Here is a 16,441-nt window from a genome sequence, read left to right as displayed (position 1 = left end):
TTTCATTTGCTCACTTGTTTGTTTAAAAATAAAATTTAAGCCGGGCGTGGTGGCGCACACCTGTAATCCCAGCACTTGGGAAGCAGAGGCAGGCAGATTTCTGAGTTCCAGGCCAGCCTGGTCTACAGAGTGAGTTCCAGGACAGCCAGGACTACACAGAGAAACCCTATCTCAAAAAAAAAAAAAAAAAAAAAAAAAAAAATTGCTGACAAGGCATTACTAAAACTGTTAAAGGCAGGTTCTTACCAGACCCAGTCACTGTTAGCTGTGAGTGACTGCAGTCAGTTACTGCGTGGTCTTGCTTTCATGAGATTTCCATTCTAGAGAAGAAAATGGGAGAGGGGACAACATATAGAATGTGACATCGAGTTGGGAATGCTGGAGGGCTAAGGAGAGAGGAGCAGGCGGAGGTTGGGCTATGCAGACTTGTGTCAGGCGGCCCATGAACGCCTTCTGATTGTTAGGCTATCGAGTCTTGATAATCTCATGATTATCCTGGCGAGTCTCAGATAATCATATCGTTATCTGAGAGCAGTGTCTTATAGGAGAGATGGGGCTGAGACCTGCTACAACTGGAGGGAATGAGCACCGGGGTGCATAGGAGTGAGAGGAGTGGAGAGACAAGTGGAGAGGTCTCAAGGCTAGGGGGCGCTGTGGCATGGGGGAACCTGGGAGGGCACGGAGGGGGGAGGCCAGCCTCAGTGTATGGTGTGGGAAGGCTGTGGCTCTGCGCTGCTCTGTTGTCAGGACCACTCTAGCTGCTGTGTGGGGAGACCCGCGCGTGGGAATGGAAGCAGAAGCCAGCTGGCCTCCGTGGTCAGCACACACCATCTCTGTAAGCAACGGCAGGCTTTCTGAGTGTGTTTTTACTCTGAATTAGCAGGAGCGGTGCAGGGGGTCCTTGGGCTCCTGGCTTCTTACCTCTCATGTCCCCTTAGTTGCCCTGTCCCTGCTTTTTCTAGTGGTGGCACAACTCAGGCGAGCTTACGTCTATTTTTCCCTTTCTGAGTCTGACATAAAACACTAAGCCTTTTTGTTTTTTTGTTTTTGTTTTTGTTTTTGTTTTTTCCTATTTCCCTGTGGCTGATGAGTGCAAATCTCTTTTCCTTCTAACTGGTTACAGCCAAGGTTTCCTGTCTCCTGTATCCTGCAGACTCCAGCACTCCATGTGATGTTTCTTCCTCTTCTTTTATCTTTTTCCAGTTTTCTTGAGTAACCCACGACTGTGATTATTTTAACAGCTTTGGCAGCAGCTTTGATACCTTTTCTTTATTCCTTATTACTCAGCAATTCTTAATGCAACTTCTGTAAGTTTTTCTGCTTTCCAAGAAAAACAGAGAACAGATTTAAAATACTTAGCACATCTCCTCTATCACAGAGCTCTTTACGGTATTCTTTTCATTAGACTATAACAAGATTGGTTCAGAGAGAAGACAAGGGAGGACAAGAAAAACACCTGCTGCAAAAGAGTGCCAACTGGGGCGGAGCATTATGGGCAACTGAACCTGGAGAGCAGCCCTGCCCCTCAGCAAAGCCCAGGGCGAGATCCCACTCCTGAAGGCCGCCCTGCCTCCACCATCATGGCCTCTGCCTGTCCAAATGCATGCACATGCACTAAACAGGAGACTTAAAACAGAAAGCAATGGGACTAATCTGAATAGGAATTCTTATGTTACAGAGATCGGAAACATAAGTCAACGAATTCTTTCATGTAATACTGTAGTTGTTTATTAAATACAATAATTAGAAAAAATACAGTGTCAGGCACATCTTGGTCAAGATCAAACATTTAAAATATAATATTAAAATATTAATGTCTTTGTAAAACAATCATTTTGGACACCTGCTAAATTTGGGAGGGGCCTATTTTTCAAGGATCATTTTACCCTTTGTATTTCTAGGATAAAAGAATGAATTTTTAAGTCATAAACAATGTGGCATTCATGACTTATTTTTTGGATTGTTATAACATAGTAGCAATGAATCACATTCTAAATTACTTACTAGGCTGGGGAGAAAGTCAATATATTGAAATTCCAGTACCTAAAATTACATGTTTCTTTTTTTTTTAAAAAGAAAACTGCCTTAATTCTATTAGTTGGAAAAATTAACTGGTACATAAAAAAGGTTAGTGAGATGGAGAGGAGAGATTCCCCTCACCCCCACCAAGAACTGGTGGATCCTCTGGGAGGCAACTTGGATACAGTGTGGAGAAAGGAGCACTGTGACTTAGAACCAGACCCTGCAATCCAGGTGAGAAAGACTATGCCACCTCCAAAGTATAACTACCTCAGGGGTGAAACCAAATTCCTATTTACTTAGTCTAGTCTAAAAAGGGATATTGGAATGATATATAGGGCTGAATAGCAGAGATATGGCCATATTTTATCAGAGAAAGTGACAAAATGGGAACTTTAAAAATGAATTTTTCATCTGACTTTATTTCCAAGTATTCTTTCTTTAAAAATAAAAAGCAATACACTTTCTGTGGGAATGAAAAATATCAGTATTAGGAAACCCAATTATACAAAAAATACTGCATCTAGTCTGGAGTAGATATATTTATTTTTTGGTAACACACATTAAATGGTACTAATTACACAGTAGCTATAAGGTAACTAACATGAGACCACAGAACTATAACTCTGTCACAGCTGCGTGGACTTGGGCCTTTCTGGCTAAGCAAGTTTTCAAAAAACTGGATGCCCACTCCAGAGCTCGGCCAATGGAGTCTGTTTACAATAAGAAGTAAAGCTCTGAAGTAGTGACTCACAGGAGTTCTTGCACAGACAGAAAATAGGCAGGACATGTTAGTTACAAAGTAGCTACAAACTAATTCACAACTGTTACCAACTGTTTCTCTTTCTAGAAAGAAGCAAGAAGTTAAGCAGTTCTTTGAATTAGGGCCTGGTGTCAGGTAGAGTGCAGAGAGGGTTGTTAGAGCCGTGTCAGAAGGACCCTGGCTGGTCAGACAGGTTGGACATTGTTAATAATCATGGTTGGCCTCTAAATACCCATAGCAAGATGACTTCTGATTTCTAATCGTAGGTAAATTATAGATAAATGAAAAGGCCAGTAATGATACACTAAGATTAATAAACAGCACTTCAAATCAACAGCGTGAGGCTGCGCTTCACAAGGCTTCACAATGCTTCACAAGACTAAGCACCTGGACTTTATCTTCCCATATCTAGCCTGCAGATCAGCTCTCGAGGCCATCTCAAAAACCTCTCTCACTCCATCTTTGGTCTTTGCTGAACACTCCATGTACCCCAAAGTGCCAATCCTGTTTGCTATATCTCTGTCTTCTTCGGGTTCTACCGGCTCCTGCTTCGTTTTGGCTAACCCCCCCCCCCCCCCCAGTGTGCTCATTATTCCAAAGAGCCTTCTTGTTCCCAACTAGGATGATGAGCACATTTGGACAAAAATGCTTGACTTCTGGAGTCCATTTTTCTGGGATGTTTTCTAAACTATCAGGGTTGTCAATGGAAAAAAACACATCAGTGCCTGGATAAGAGAGAGGCCTCAGGCGGTCATAATCTTCCTGTCCAGCTGTGTGTCCCATAAAGCCAACTCCACCTGCTTTCCACCCACTTCAAGATGCAAGGTTCAAGGCGACAATTCCAAGTCCGGCCTCTCCGCGCTGCGGGCGCCTGTCCGTGAGTCCGCGAGTCTGCTAGCTCCAAGACAAGGATGAGTAGCTCCGTGGGAGACGGCAGGCTAAGGAGAGAACCGACTGAGGCTCGCCAGCGGCAGGCGGGGAGCGCGAGCAAACAAGGGTGGGAGGTGGTAGGAGCACGTTTTTTGTTTTTGTTTGTTTGTTTGTTCTTTAACTCCCACCTTTTCTGCTTTCAGTTACAAAAACCTTTTTTGGCATTTCCCTACTGTACTTGGGCAGTCATAATCAGGTAAATGCAACTTACAGATATGGCTAAACATGCTGAGAAGTGATAGTGGGACAATAATAAAAATCTTTATTATCCACAATTAAGCCAGTACTGGGAGAATTACCGTCAAAGAAGGATCGCTCTCCAACAAGGAGTAGCATGTAACACCCTTCCATGGAATGAGTGTGTCCCTTCTTCCTACTATCCCTCAGTGTGCAGGCACCTGGAGAGGAGGCCTTAGAGGGTTGATCTTTACAGGAGTAGAGTCCTCATGATGAGATCAGTGCCCTGACAGGGGATGGGTGAGACCTTGCTTCTTGTTCAAGCGAGAATACAGCAAGAAGGCTTCCAACCATCTGTAAGCGTTAGGAACAGCCTGATTGGTTGATTGAGTTTGGTCTTCTGAGATTCCAGAAATGTGATAAACATGTTTCAGTTGTTTAAAAAACCCAGTCTATGCTACTTTCTTATACAAGGCTGAATGAAGGTACCTATTAACACTCTATCCATGACTATTGTGTATTCAGCATCTCAATATTGAATGTCCTAGGCAGCAGAGAGAAGAGCTTCAAACTACTTGTGCAGAAAGGTGCATATTGAAGTGGCTTGTTATTTTTAACTGTGTAATATCATTCCATTGTATTGAATATGTAATCAATTTTCCTGTTGATAAACAATCTACTTGACATTTTTAGCTATTATAAATAAACGGTATTTATGACATCCTTAGAAAATATTTCATAAACATGTATTTTCATTTTCCTCACCTAGGAGAACAGCTCCCAATGGAAACTCCTCAAGGAGCAAAGCATTCGTCCCTGAAGTGCTTGTACTAGCCATACTGAAGAGTCTACTACAGTTCCACTCCTTGCTGTCATTTATCATGGCTACCATTTTACTTTATCTACTAGTACTACAAAGTATGCTTCGATCTGCTCTTCATTTTTATGTCTCTTCCTGTTTACTGCCTAACGGGGCGGAACCTAGGGGAGTGTAGCCTAAGAATGAAGCAGACGAACGCATCATGCAATAGCCAACTTTATTCAGAGCATCAGACAGTTTATACCCTGAGTGTATAATAACAATACCTTTGCCAAGGTACACATGGCAAAAACATGTTTCCCCCATAGAGGCAAATACATGGATAACAATAACCAGTTGAACAAATTATCTGAAGTAAAATCACTCCTATTCACTATACCTGGGAGGAGCATGAAAACACATTACAAGAACAATGACAAAAAAAACCCCAAAATCTCATGGGAGAGAGAGAGAGAGAGAGAGAGAGAGAGAGAGAGAGAGAGAGAGAGAGAGAGAGAGAGAGAGAGAGAGAGAGAGAAAGCACCACCAGGTCCTCCCCTGATCTCATTTGGCTGGTTCAGCAGTTTTGAATGTACAGCAGCTTTATCTAAGGACTTTGGGATTTGTACGGCATTTTGGAGAACATGCTGCCTATGATATTTAAGAAGAAAAACTCCTGTAGCCCAGGGAAGGCTTGAGGATAATGCCATGCCATACATTGGAAATGAGGTTTTGTGTCTTGGCTTTTTTCAAATCCTATCTGCAAAAAAAGCAAAAGCAGAGAGGTCATTTTTCGATCCAGTCTCATGGGACTCGGAATGGACCTTCCTTTCTTGCTAGGATGGAAGCGGTTGAGATTTTCGGTCAACTATACACAAAAGCTATGCCTTTTCTCAAAGCTAAAGCTGAAGAAATTCTCACCAGAGAAACCAGAGCAGAGATAACCCCCGCCGGCCACGCCCCCTCGCTCCGCCCAATCACAGCGGGAACAGCGCCCGCGCTCTAGAGCCCCGGCCAATTAGCTGCGTCGGAGCGGCCGACGAGGGCGGGGCGTCCGTTTCCACAGAAGCCGCGGGCCGGTTACTAGCAACGTTTGCCTCCAAGGTGGACGCGCTCTGGCCGCCGCTGCCTGTTCTGGTGACTCGTCGGCTTCTCTCCCCGCGCTCCCTGCCCTTCCTTCTGGTCTCCTACTCTTCTTTCTGCATTCTCTGCCTGCCGAGGTGACCCAAGGCCGGGCAAACCTCAGGGTTCTCCCGCCATTGTAGGTAATGGCGGCGGCGGGGGATGACGTCAGCGCGACGGGCGGGCACGAGTCGAGGTTGGGCTCTGAGGGCGGGCCGCGGATGATCCTAGGCACCCGGAAGTGAAATCTGTGGCGCCCACCCTACCTGCACAGTGTGTCTATGGTGCTCAGGTCCTCCACTTTCACCCAGAGGAAAGCGGACATTCTGCCCCTGCTTCGTAGTGTGGTCTCGGGACGTCGGGGAGAAGATTGCGGGAGGAGGGACTCTGCAGAGCGAGGGTCCGGGTTTCGGGATGTTGCAGACATAGCGTTTTTCTGATTTTGAGCTCACCAAAATTACGGTCCAGTTCTTGACGTGCTCCGCGTCATGTCCCCTGTCACTGGCACTGAATATGTCCGTGGAGTAATCGTAACCATAACCTAACTGTGGCTGCTATTGGTGACCCTAAAGGCCAAGTTTCTCTGTCACCCCATGGTTTATAGGGTGTTAACTCTTTGAGGGTATGCGGGCCTGGCTTAGGTAAAGGATCAAACCGTAGAAATCGTGCCTGCTTTTAAGCTTTACTTCATACCTTTGATTATGGTAAGACTGGCTATATTTGTAATTTTCAATAGCCAAGTATTATTATTGCTGTTTTCTGCTAACTCTACAACTGGTGCGGATTAATAGTTTAGTCTTTGGTTTTCAAGCGTCTCAAGATCTAAGCAAATAGTTTTAGTTTTTATTGGTCACTTCTGTTAACTCTGTACAGACAAATGGGAGTCAGGATGAGTACAGAAACAATCTGCTGGACTGCATTCCGTTGGAGGCCACTGGTGCCCCCACCCCCATCCTCTGGTTTAGTAGTTCTCAGTTTTTGACTACTTTAGTCATGACATTCTACAAAGAACAGTTAGGCCTTAAAGGTTGTTTTGTAAAATCAGTTCTGGTCAACTCAGGCTTGTAAGTAAATTTAAAGTAGGTTGGTTGACTCAGGATAATTACTTTAAAAAGGAGAAAGTGGAACAACTGGAAGACTGCTGAGATACCCAGCAGAGTGAGCCAGATGGGTTTTAAGTTTAAAGGGCATAGGATAAAGTAAGACCAGACCAGTGGTTCTGCTTCTTGCTCTGCACATTACCGATACTCTAAACAACCCCTGTTGCTGTCCTTGATGGTTATCCGTGGTCCTAACATCTGCACTATCCTGAGAGCTCTGTTACAACTGAGGCTGCACTTTAACCAGTGGCCTCTTCTGTCCTTTCATTGTACCAGTCCTCAGCTTCTTTCCACGACACTGTCAATCTTGTGACTGAGGCTGCACGTTCTCCAATAATGCCTCCTGGGCTTTCTTAGAAACTCTTGCCTAAAGGTTCCAAGCCTCAATTTGTATTCATTGCCTCCTCAGTTCTGAGGCCTCCACTCCAACAGGGGCTGCTGTGTTATCAATGGCTTTCAGGCATCTGTGCTGGACTTCAGTCCTGCCATATGGTGCCAAACCTCAGCTGCTCCCTGTGATCCCTTTACTCCTTGAAAACCAGAACCATATGGGAAACTCTTAACACATTACTAAGTTTAGCTACCAGCTTAAGGTACAGCCTTGGCCTCTCTGAACCACATCATCCCAGAAGATTTCACCTCAGCATTGCTGGTCACTTACTAATTACAGCTACTTTTGCAACCTCAGCTAACCAGCATCCTTTGTAAAGGGAAGATTTTGTTTCAGTGCTGCTGGTCTCCTGTTGACTCTTCAGCCCCAGCTGACTGAGAAGCCACAGATTCTTATTCAAGTTAGCCTCTGAATCATAAATGTCACCCTGTTCCCTCACTCAAGCCCAATCATTTTAGAAATCTGTTTTCCTGCTTTGGTCATTTTTGCTTACCTGTTTCTAAGTTTCACATTTTTCCCCACAGTGGAGTCTAATATGCAATTACTTTGTTGGTGAGTTTTGTCTAGTTTTCAGAATACAGAGAAAAGGCATCTTTCTTATATCTACTTTGTGTTTCTTGGTGAGTATTTGAATTTTTGGATGTTATTTTAACAGAATGTGCATGCTATTGTTTGAAGTCACTGCATTTTGATTTTCAGGGATTGGTGTTTAGCAAAACAAATAAAAGCTTATGGAGTTCTGTATGTTCTCCTCAGGGAGAATAGTTTCTAATGAACATCTGCCTAAGCTAGTCTAGGGCCATGGTCTTTCTTTTCTAATGCCATTGTTCCTGAGCATCCATCCCTCAACACACTCACTGATCAAAATGGAGCTCAGCTCTGTGGTTAGAGCTACAATCAGCAATGCCATGATCACCTTTGGCAGGTTAAAAAAAAAATTAAGACTACTGATGTTTTGTTCAAACTTGTGTAGGATGAGTCTTTGTTTCATCACTAACAATTTGTACAAAAGTGCAGTGTTTGTCAGTTAGCCATATCTTGCACATAACTGAAAACTTGGGCAGAACACTGTCATTAAAAAAATGCCTTTAGTGAAATGAGAGTATATTTTATAAAAATAGAATATTTTATAGATTAAAGAAAAGTGTAGCATTTGGTTTAGCACACAAACATTTTTATATTAAGGAGAAGCATTGCATTTGTTCATCTACTTTGGGTTCTAGAGTTGTCACAACACAAAAACAGTGGCATGTCTTCAGACATGTGCAGTCTTTGTCTGGGAAAGTGTGACTTCTTATAACTTCTGTGAGAATATGTGACACTCACCTACTTCTCTGCTTTGTGTTTTGAGGAGTCTAGAATGAGAATATGGTGTGAGTCATTCTTAGATCCCATCCTGCTTTCGTTTCTCTTGCCATGATGAAATGCCTCAACAGAGCGGGTTTAAGAGAGGAACGGTTATTTGACTTCCAATTCAAATTCTAGCTCATCATTGCAGTCAAGCTAGCAGGAGCTTGAAGCAGTCAGCCACATCCACAGTCAGGACCAGAGGGAGACTGAATACACACATGCTTCCCTCTGCTCTCTGTGTTCTATTTAGGGCCCAGTCCATGAAGAGTGCCACCTACACTCAGGGCGGTTCTTTCTACCTTGGCCCAGCTAAGAAACCCCTGACAGGCATACCCAATAGCCATCCCAATTAAGGCCATTCCTCATTGACACCATCTTGCTAGAATTCTAGATAATTATCCATCACAGGTCCCCAGTTCTGCTGCACTTTAACTTTATTTACCATTTAAGATGTAGTTTATAGTTGTAGGTGATGAAGCAAAACAATTTTGCTTTATAACTTGTGAAAAAAATTTAGAATTGTTTTGTGTGTATGTGTGTATGTGTGTGTGTGTGTGTGTGTGTGTGTGTGTGTGTGTGTGTGTGTGTGTTGGCACATGCACCAATAGCCCAGAACTCAATACATGAACACTTACTTAAATTACTGTTGCCAAATGAAATCATTTTATAAAATATTTTCTAAGAATGGAAGATCCTTAGTGTCTCATGCTGGCTTTACATTTTTCTTCTAAGTCTAGAAACATCTTTTTTTTGACACCTTACCCCCCTCCCCCCCCTAAAGGTCAGGCAAGGGCTGGCTATGTGCAAAGCAGTCATCTGTCAGACTTGTTGAGAGTGCTGGGCTTAGCATACTTTCCAGGCATTGCTCAGTTCTCCAAAGCTTGTAGGTGTTTAGGATTCACCTATAAATAAGACGTTCTTTCTCAAGATTCCAGCCTAAGGAAAGATAAATATTTAAACAGGTGAATGAGAAAAAGATAAATGCCACCCCCCACCCCCAAGGGCTGTGGCAGTTACAAACCGAACAGACCCACTGGGGAGTTTGCTGCAACTTCCCAGAGCTTTTTCCTTTTTAGCCTTAGTTTGGCTTTCCATGTGACCTGTGCACTTAAGGCTTTGCTAGGCTGTAAATATCTCCATGTATTCTCTACAGTATGATGTTGTAGTGACAGATGTTACACGACTCAGCAGCAAGAGATCCAGGAGGAGCATCGCAGCCCCTCTGGGTTACTCTTTCCAGTTTTAGCTGTTAAATATTTGTCTTTGCATTGTGCATTGAAACATCAGACAAAATTTGATACATTTTTTTGCAGGTTTTCTGGGAGGTTTGTGACTTGCTAATTAAATATTTTGAATTCTTTCAACCTATTATTTCACATGTACCCAAACTAATGAAAAATTCTTGAATATAATATATTTTAATAGGGAAACCTAAGATTAAATCTTAAATATTTGAAAGCAATGTAGAAAACTTTAAACATGACTTTTAATCTTGTATGAACAGCCACAACAAAAGAGACACATGACCATTTCTAACTAGAGTTGTGAAAACTTAGCCTCATTGTTGCTGATGTGTTAATTCATCACTTTAAATGGGACAATTTGAGAAGAATTCTTGTATAACCAGTCACTTGAAAAAAATGACATCTTCACAGCTAAATGAGAAGATTTTTGTTAAAGTTCAGAAGTACTGTCATTTTTAATTATTATATTTATCAGCAAAGACTATTATTCTTGATTGAACTAGAAATGGGAAAGAAGAAGTATAACAAGAAGGATTACTTTCAAAATAACATTTTATTTGCTCTGCAGTGGTTGATGGCAAGTATGCTCAACAGTGCATTGAGTTTCTGCAGTTATAAGAAGAAACAACAGCTTTTGTTGCCTAGGCCAGACGGAACTAGTACAAAATTCATTGTTTGCATATTTGTTCTCTACTCCTTTTGGGTGAATATTGAAGGATTGCTATAATACTTCAGGAAATAGACCAATAAAGATAGCTGCATTTGAGCCTGGAGAGATAGCTCAGTGGTTAAGAGTGCTTGCTGTTCTTGCAGAGGACCCAAATTCAGTCCCAGTAGCTATGCAAGGTCACTTACAACCCCTGTGTAACTCCAGCTCCAGGGAACTCTGATCTCCATGTTGCCAACTCCCTAGGACTCATGTGCACATCCCATGCACAGATGCATGATTAAATATAAATCTAAAAAATGATTTTGTGTATGTCTATATGTACATATGTGTTTGTATGAAAGCCTTTTGAAAATATGTATGGAAACTTGGAATTGGTAAATTATGCAATGCAATTTTGATACTATTTTGAGTTAACTAGAATGGTGAATGAGTAGCATTTATAATTTTTTAAGACAGGGCCTCACTATGTAGCCCTAATTGACCTGGAGCTTTCTGGGTAAACTGGACTAGTCTTAAACTCACAGAGATCTGCCACCTCCTGCCTCTTAAGTGTTAAGATTAAAGTCATACACAACCATGCCCTGATAGCAGTTATAATTTGATATTGCCTTTGATATGTGATTGGGATCTTTAAATCACAGAATAATGAGAGGAAAAAAACCCTCCTGAAATGATAAGTTGAACAACATATGTTTCCTAGTTTTAAGTGACTGTCGGGAAGTTGTTGCTGAAGGACCTTTAAAAGAGTCACTGAGTTGATGGAGATACCTACTAGTGATGGAAGTTGTTCAGAGGACCTGCTTTCATATCTCATACGGGAGAGAGGATCTGACCCACAGTGTGCCACTGAGAAGCACCTCAGCAGGTATCCGTGGTAGTAGCAGAACAAATCGCATCTTCTAACTTCTTAATTAAATGTCAATCATTCACAAATATCCCTGTCACATTTAGTATTTATTCATTAAAATATGCCTACATAATCTGATTATAAAAATACTTATTCAGCAGATTTGAGCAATTGTCAGTCTTTATTATTTGTTTGTTTGCTTTACTTTTTGAGACAAGGCCTCATGGGCAGCACAGGCAGCACAGGCTGATCCTAATCTCTCAGGCTACTTGGCCTTTTTTTGCTACTACAGGTGTGTGGTTAAGGCTTTTTGTTTGTTTGTTTGTTTGTTTGTTTTTTAATAATGAAAACAATTGAAAAATTAACCCAACCTATTAATAGCTTGTAAAGTGAATATTATTGCCTGATATACTGCTGTGTAACAAATGATTATCATATTTTGCTTCTTTTAGATGGGAAATTTACTTGTTATTTATGTGAATTAATAGCCCCGAAAATAGTAATCTGAAAAATGACACTATTATTGCTGTAGGTTGTATAAACTAGCTTTTAGTTTAGTTTGCAGAAAATGGAAAATGGGGACTGGAGAGATGGCTCAGCAGCACTGACTGCTTTTCCAGAGGTCCTAAGTTCAATTCCTAGCAACCATATGGTGGCTCACAACATCTGTAATGGGATCTGATGCCCTCCTCTGGTGTGTCTGAAGACAACAACAGTGTAGTCATATAAAATAAATAAATCTTTAAAAAAAGAAAATGGAAAATATAATTTTCATCAAATATAATTGTTAATTTTTGTGCCTATGGGTTTGAATGAATGACACTTATTCATCATAAGCTTTTTACTTTAAGCCAGTGGTTCTTATGACCAGAATCTTCTTTGAAATATCTGTAAGATGCCAAATGTGTGTGAGTATATGAGATTTGTGCTGGGGAGGCCAGAGGACAATTTTCAGAGTCTGCTCTCTTTCTATGTGAGTTCCAGAGTCTGAACCAATCTCTAGGTGTGGCCTTTACCTGCTGAGCCATCTCTGCAGCCCCATCAGTCCTGAATGAGTCTTTATGAGGCATTCTCCAAAGACAGAAAAGTACTAAGTAAGAAAGGCATGGTGCTCTCATAGCACTTGCTGTTTGCTTTATTCAAAAAGCTTCTTTCAAACTTAGTTATACATAGATTTTTATCAGAGAACAATACAGCCTCCCGTTTATTACCTGGGAGCCACCGCTAGCCAGCAACTGGTGCTAGCCTGGGGCAGAGCACTGGAATCAAGATCCGCTAGACCTACAGTTTTCTAAATCAAGCAGGCTACCAGCTAAACAGTGTGGCGCCAACACATGCTGAGCCGATTCTTGACTTTGCAAGGAAGTGACTCACTCAATAACCCTTAAATTGTCAGATCACCAAATAAACTTTGTATCTTGAAAAAAATTTAAAATATATTTATTAAAAATTAAAGATTTACTTATTTTCTGTATATGAGAATTTTGCCTCCATATATTTGTTTGCACCACACACATGCTTGGTACCCATGGAGGCTTAAAGGGTGTGAGTTTCCCCAGAATTGGAGTTACAAAGAGTTGTGAGCTACCCTCTGGGTGGGAATAGAATCTGGGTCCGCTGAAGACCACTAGTCTGAGCCATCTCTCCAGCCCTGTACACAAATTTATATGTATATAACTTGTAATTCCATAACAGCAAAAGATAAGATGAATTATTCTCCTACCTGTACTCCAGGTCCATGTCTTTTGGCCTCTTTCAGCCCATGTTAGGCCTGGATGCTTATACAAACCCATGCCAGTCCAGAGGTAGGCTTGACTGCTCTTGTCGTACGTAAAAGTCTCCACTTTATGTTTTAGATTTAACTTTAAGCTTATTTGTCTGTTATTAGGCTCAAGCAAGACATCACAAATGCAAAGACGGAGTTGGAAGCAATGCTGAAGGAAGCTGAATCGGCATCCTGTTCAGTCGAATTACTTCTGCCATTATTTAAGAACACTGTGGAAGGAATAAATTTAGAAAACGTGAGTGTTGGACTTAGAATGGCTAATGGGATAGAAAGGGAGCATAATGCCTTGACCAAGGATTCAGATCTCAGCGCATGCCCATGAATGGGTGCATGATACCAAACATGGGGGCTGAGGGTAAGAATCCTTTAATCCTGTCATTAGCTGCAGGTCTTCTCATAAAAGATAGTCTCAGCCTATAGTACACTGAGTAAGAGACTAGACTGGAAGCTACAGGTTGGTATGTGACTCATCTGGCCTTGAACTAGAGAATGAAACTTTCTGAAGGGTGGATTTAAAACTAAAATTGTGGACCTCAGAGATGGTCCCGTGGTTGGTCTCTTCCAGAAGACCATCTCTAACTCTAGTTGCAGAGAGATGATTCCCCCTTCTAGCCTCCATGGGTGCCAGGCATACACAGTGCACAGAGTTGCAGGCAAAATACTCATTTACATAAAAGAGTAATAAATAAATCTTTTAAAAATAAAACTCCCTGAGAGATGCCATATATCTGTTTTCTGTGACATCATTTGGAACAAAATGACTTTACAGATTCAAATAAGCTTCAGTTTGGAACAAAAACAGCCTGTGGTCTGCACATTCATAGAACAAATACTTCAAGCTCTGGGGTTCTGCAACTTCCTCTCATTTTCATTTAGCTACCGTGTAGTGCATTCTGTCTACTATTGGTAAACTTGCCAGGCTTACCAATACTATATGCAAAATAATGCTTTTGATGCTAGGAAATAGTTCCTCACTGATAGTATTCTAGGGTGTTTTACGTAATATCTTAACATGGTGATATGTGCTTTTATTTTTTCAGACTAATCTTTCTGCATCCAATTTGAAGAAGATTTTTGAACAGAACGACATATTATCAAAAGAATTAGACACTTTTAACCGTGTGAAATTAGCCTTAGAACATCTTATTAAACAGACAGACTATGAACAAGTAAGGTTCCTATGCTGTGTGCTGCTGTAGTGATGCCTCCCATAGGCTCCTGTGCTGTGTGCTGTATAGTGATGCCTCCCGTAGGCTCCTGTGCTGTGTGCTCCTGAGCAGTGATGCCTCCCATAAAGCTCCTGTGCTGTGTGCTGTGTAGTGATGCCTCCCCTAGGCTGCTATGCTGTGTGCTGCTGTAGTGATGCCTCCCCTAGGCTGCTGTGCTGTGTGCTGCTGTAGTGATGCCTCCTGTAGGCTCCTGTGCTGTGTGCTCCTGAGTAGTGATGCCTCCTGTAGGCTCCTGTGCTGTGTGCTCCTGAGCAGTGATGCCTCCCATAAAGCTCCTGTGCTGTGTGCTGTGTAGTGATGCCTCCCATAGGCTGCTGTGCTGTGTGCTGTGTAGTGATGCCTCCCCTAGGCTGCTATGCTGTGTGCTGCTGTAGTGATGCCTCCCATAGGCTGCTGTGCTGTGTGCTGCTGTAGTGATGCCTCCCATAGGCTGCTGTGCTGTGTGCTGCTGTAGTGATGCCTCCCCTAGGCTGCTATGCTGTGTGCTGCTGTAGTGATGCCTCCCTCTTGGAGGATATTTTATTTCTCTATGAATATAAAATATTAGTATATGAAAACAGAAATAATTATTTGAATTTTTCTTTGAAATATAACTATTAAACTTCGACTTTAATATTAATTTATCTGGCTATAAGAATGTTTAAAATTATCAGTCTTAGCTCTCTATTTATACACACACACTTTCTCCCCACACAGATAAAAGGTGCAGTGCATGGTCTTTTTGTTTCAGCCCACTGTGAGATAGCATGCCAGTACTCCTGGTCCTTTCTCAACTAAGTGCCCATAGACTACCCTTTCCCATTTCTCCCTACTCTGCCTACTCTCTGTGACATACAGTGACTATCTTTTTACTCTACAATTTTCTATAAAAATTTCTATAAAATCAATGTTATATTCCACATATAAGGGACTTGATCATGATCTTGTCCTTTTGTGTTTGTTCTATTTTACTAAACATGAGTTTTCACTTTCTTCCTAGTAAAGCACATGACAGGATTACTTTTTAGTGGCTGAGCAGTATTTGATTGTGTTTGTTTATATGCATGTGTACATGTTATCCATTCACCCATCAGTTGACAGACACTTCAGTGGTCTGGGCAGATTTATATCCGGGTCAGGTCAGTAGCATATATAAGTTCCCTGCTCTCCATGTCCGTGCAGCACTTGGTCACTCCTCGTGTTTTCATAAGCTCTTGCTACTCAGTGTGACTTTGGTCTGATTTGGTCTGTCGATCCATGGTGCTAAGCGCTGCCCTACCTATTAACCATCTGTATCTTTTTGAGAAATGTCTATTTAGATCTACTGATAATTTTTTTTTAAAAAAAAGTATACTTAATTTATTTTATTTTTGTTTAATTAGCATTTATTAATTGTTTTAAATTATGGGTTTCATTATGACATTTCAAATGTGTATAATGTATTTGGTCATTCCGCTGCCTATTACCATATCCTTTTTCCTGCCCCACTGCTAGAATTTAGAGATATAATGCCTCTTTCTAAATAGTATTCTGAGATTCTTTAGAAAATAGGTGTGTGTGGGGGTGGATTTTGTATATCATTGGCCTATACTTTCTGAGGCATTTTTGAGATTAATTTAGTAAAGTAACTGATGATAAATTATGTGCAAAATAATACCAAGCACTTCAGACGGCAGTCTTAACAGAGAATCTGCACTGTGCATAGCAACTGTCCATGCTTATCTTTTAAGGGATGCCTGTGCTGTTTTGTTCTTTCCATTCAAAGTACATATACTCGTGCAGGGCTACACCTCCACTATGTGTGCATTCCTATTCCACACTGTCCATCTGCAGAGCTCAAATTAAGAAATAGCTAATAATTTAAGGGCCAGGGATGTATTTCAGTGGCAGACTGATTAACTGTCATCTGCCTTGCCCTGGGCTCCCTCCTCAGTGAAGGAGGGGAGAGAATGACTGTGGATAGTGAAATGACTTAGGGACTTAGGACATTGCAATGGGTAAAGGTTTTGTTTTTGTTTGTTTGTTTGTTTTTTTG

General features: G+C 41.6%; 1 protein-coding gene and 1 pseudogene across 11 annotated transcripts in view; one reads left to right on the top strand and one right to left on the bottom strand.

The window, feature by feature from the left end:
- Window positions 1-3,153: 3,153 nt before the first annotated feature.
- Window positions 3,154-3,565, bottom strand: LOC127682483 (transforming protein RhoA-like; annotated as a pseudogene).
- A 2,165-nt stretch (window positions 3,566-5,730) lies between these two features.
- Odf2l (outer dense fiber of sperm tails 2 like) overlaps window positions 5,731-16,441 on the top strand; it is a 35,991-nt gene continuing 25,280 nt past the window's right edge. For 2 of the 11 annotated variants that reach the window (XM_052179031.1, XM_052179020.1), the window contains exons 1-5: window positions 5,731-5,953; window positions 7,826-7,921; window positions 11,266-11,430; window positions 13,301-13,433; window positions 14,239-14,367. In XM_052179031.1, the coding sequence (XP_052034991.1) occupies window positions 11,324-11,430; window positions 13,301-13,433; window positions 14,239-14,367 (369 nt within the window). In that variant the 5' untranslated portion in view covers window positions 5,731-5,953; window positions 7,826-7,921; window positions 11,266-11,323. The other 9 variants (XM_052179023.1, XM_052179024.1, XM_052179022.1 and 6 more) reach the window with 9 other exon arrangements.

The sequence above is a fragment of the Apodemus sylvaticus genome, chromosome 4, assembly GCF_947179515.1.
Source record: "Apodemus sylvaticus chromosome 4, mApoSyl1.1, whole genome shotgun sequence".
In the NCBI taxonomy this organism is placed as follows: Eukaryota; Metazoa; Chordata; class Mammalia; order Rodentia; family Muridae; genus Apodemus; species Apodemus sylvaticus.
This window is presented reverse-complemented; position numbering and strand designations above follow the sequence as displayed.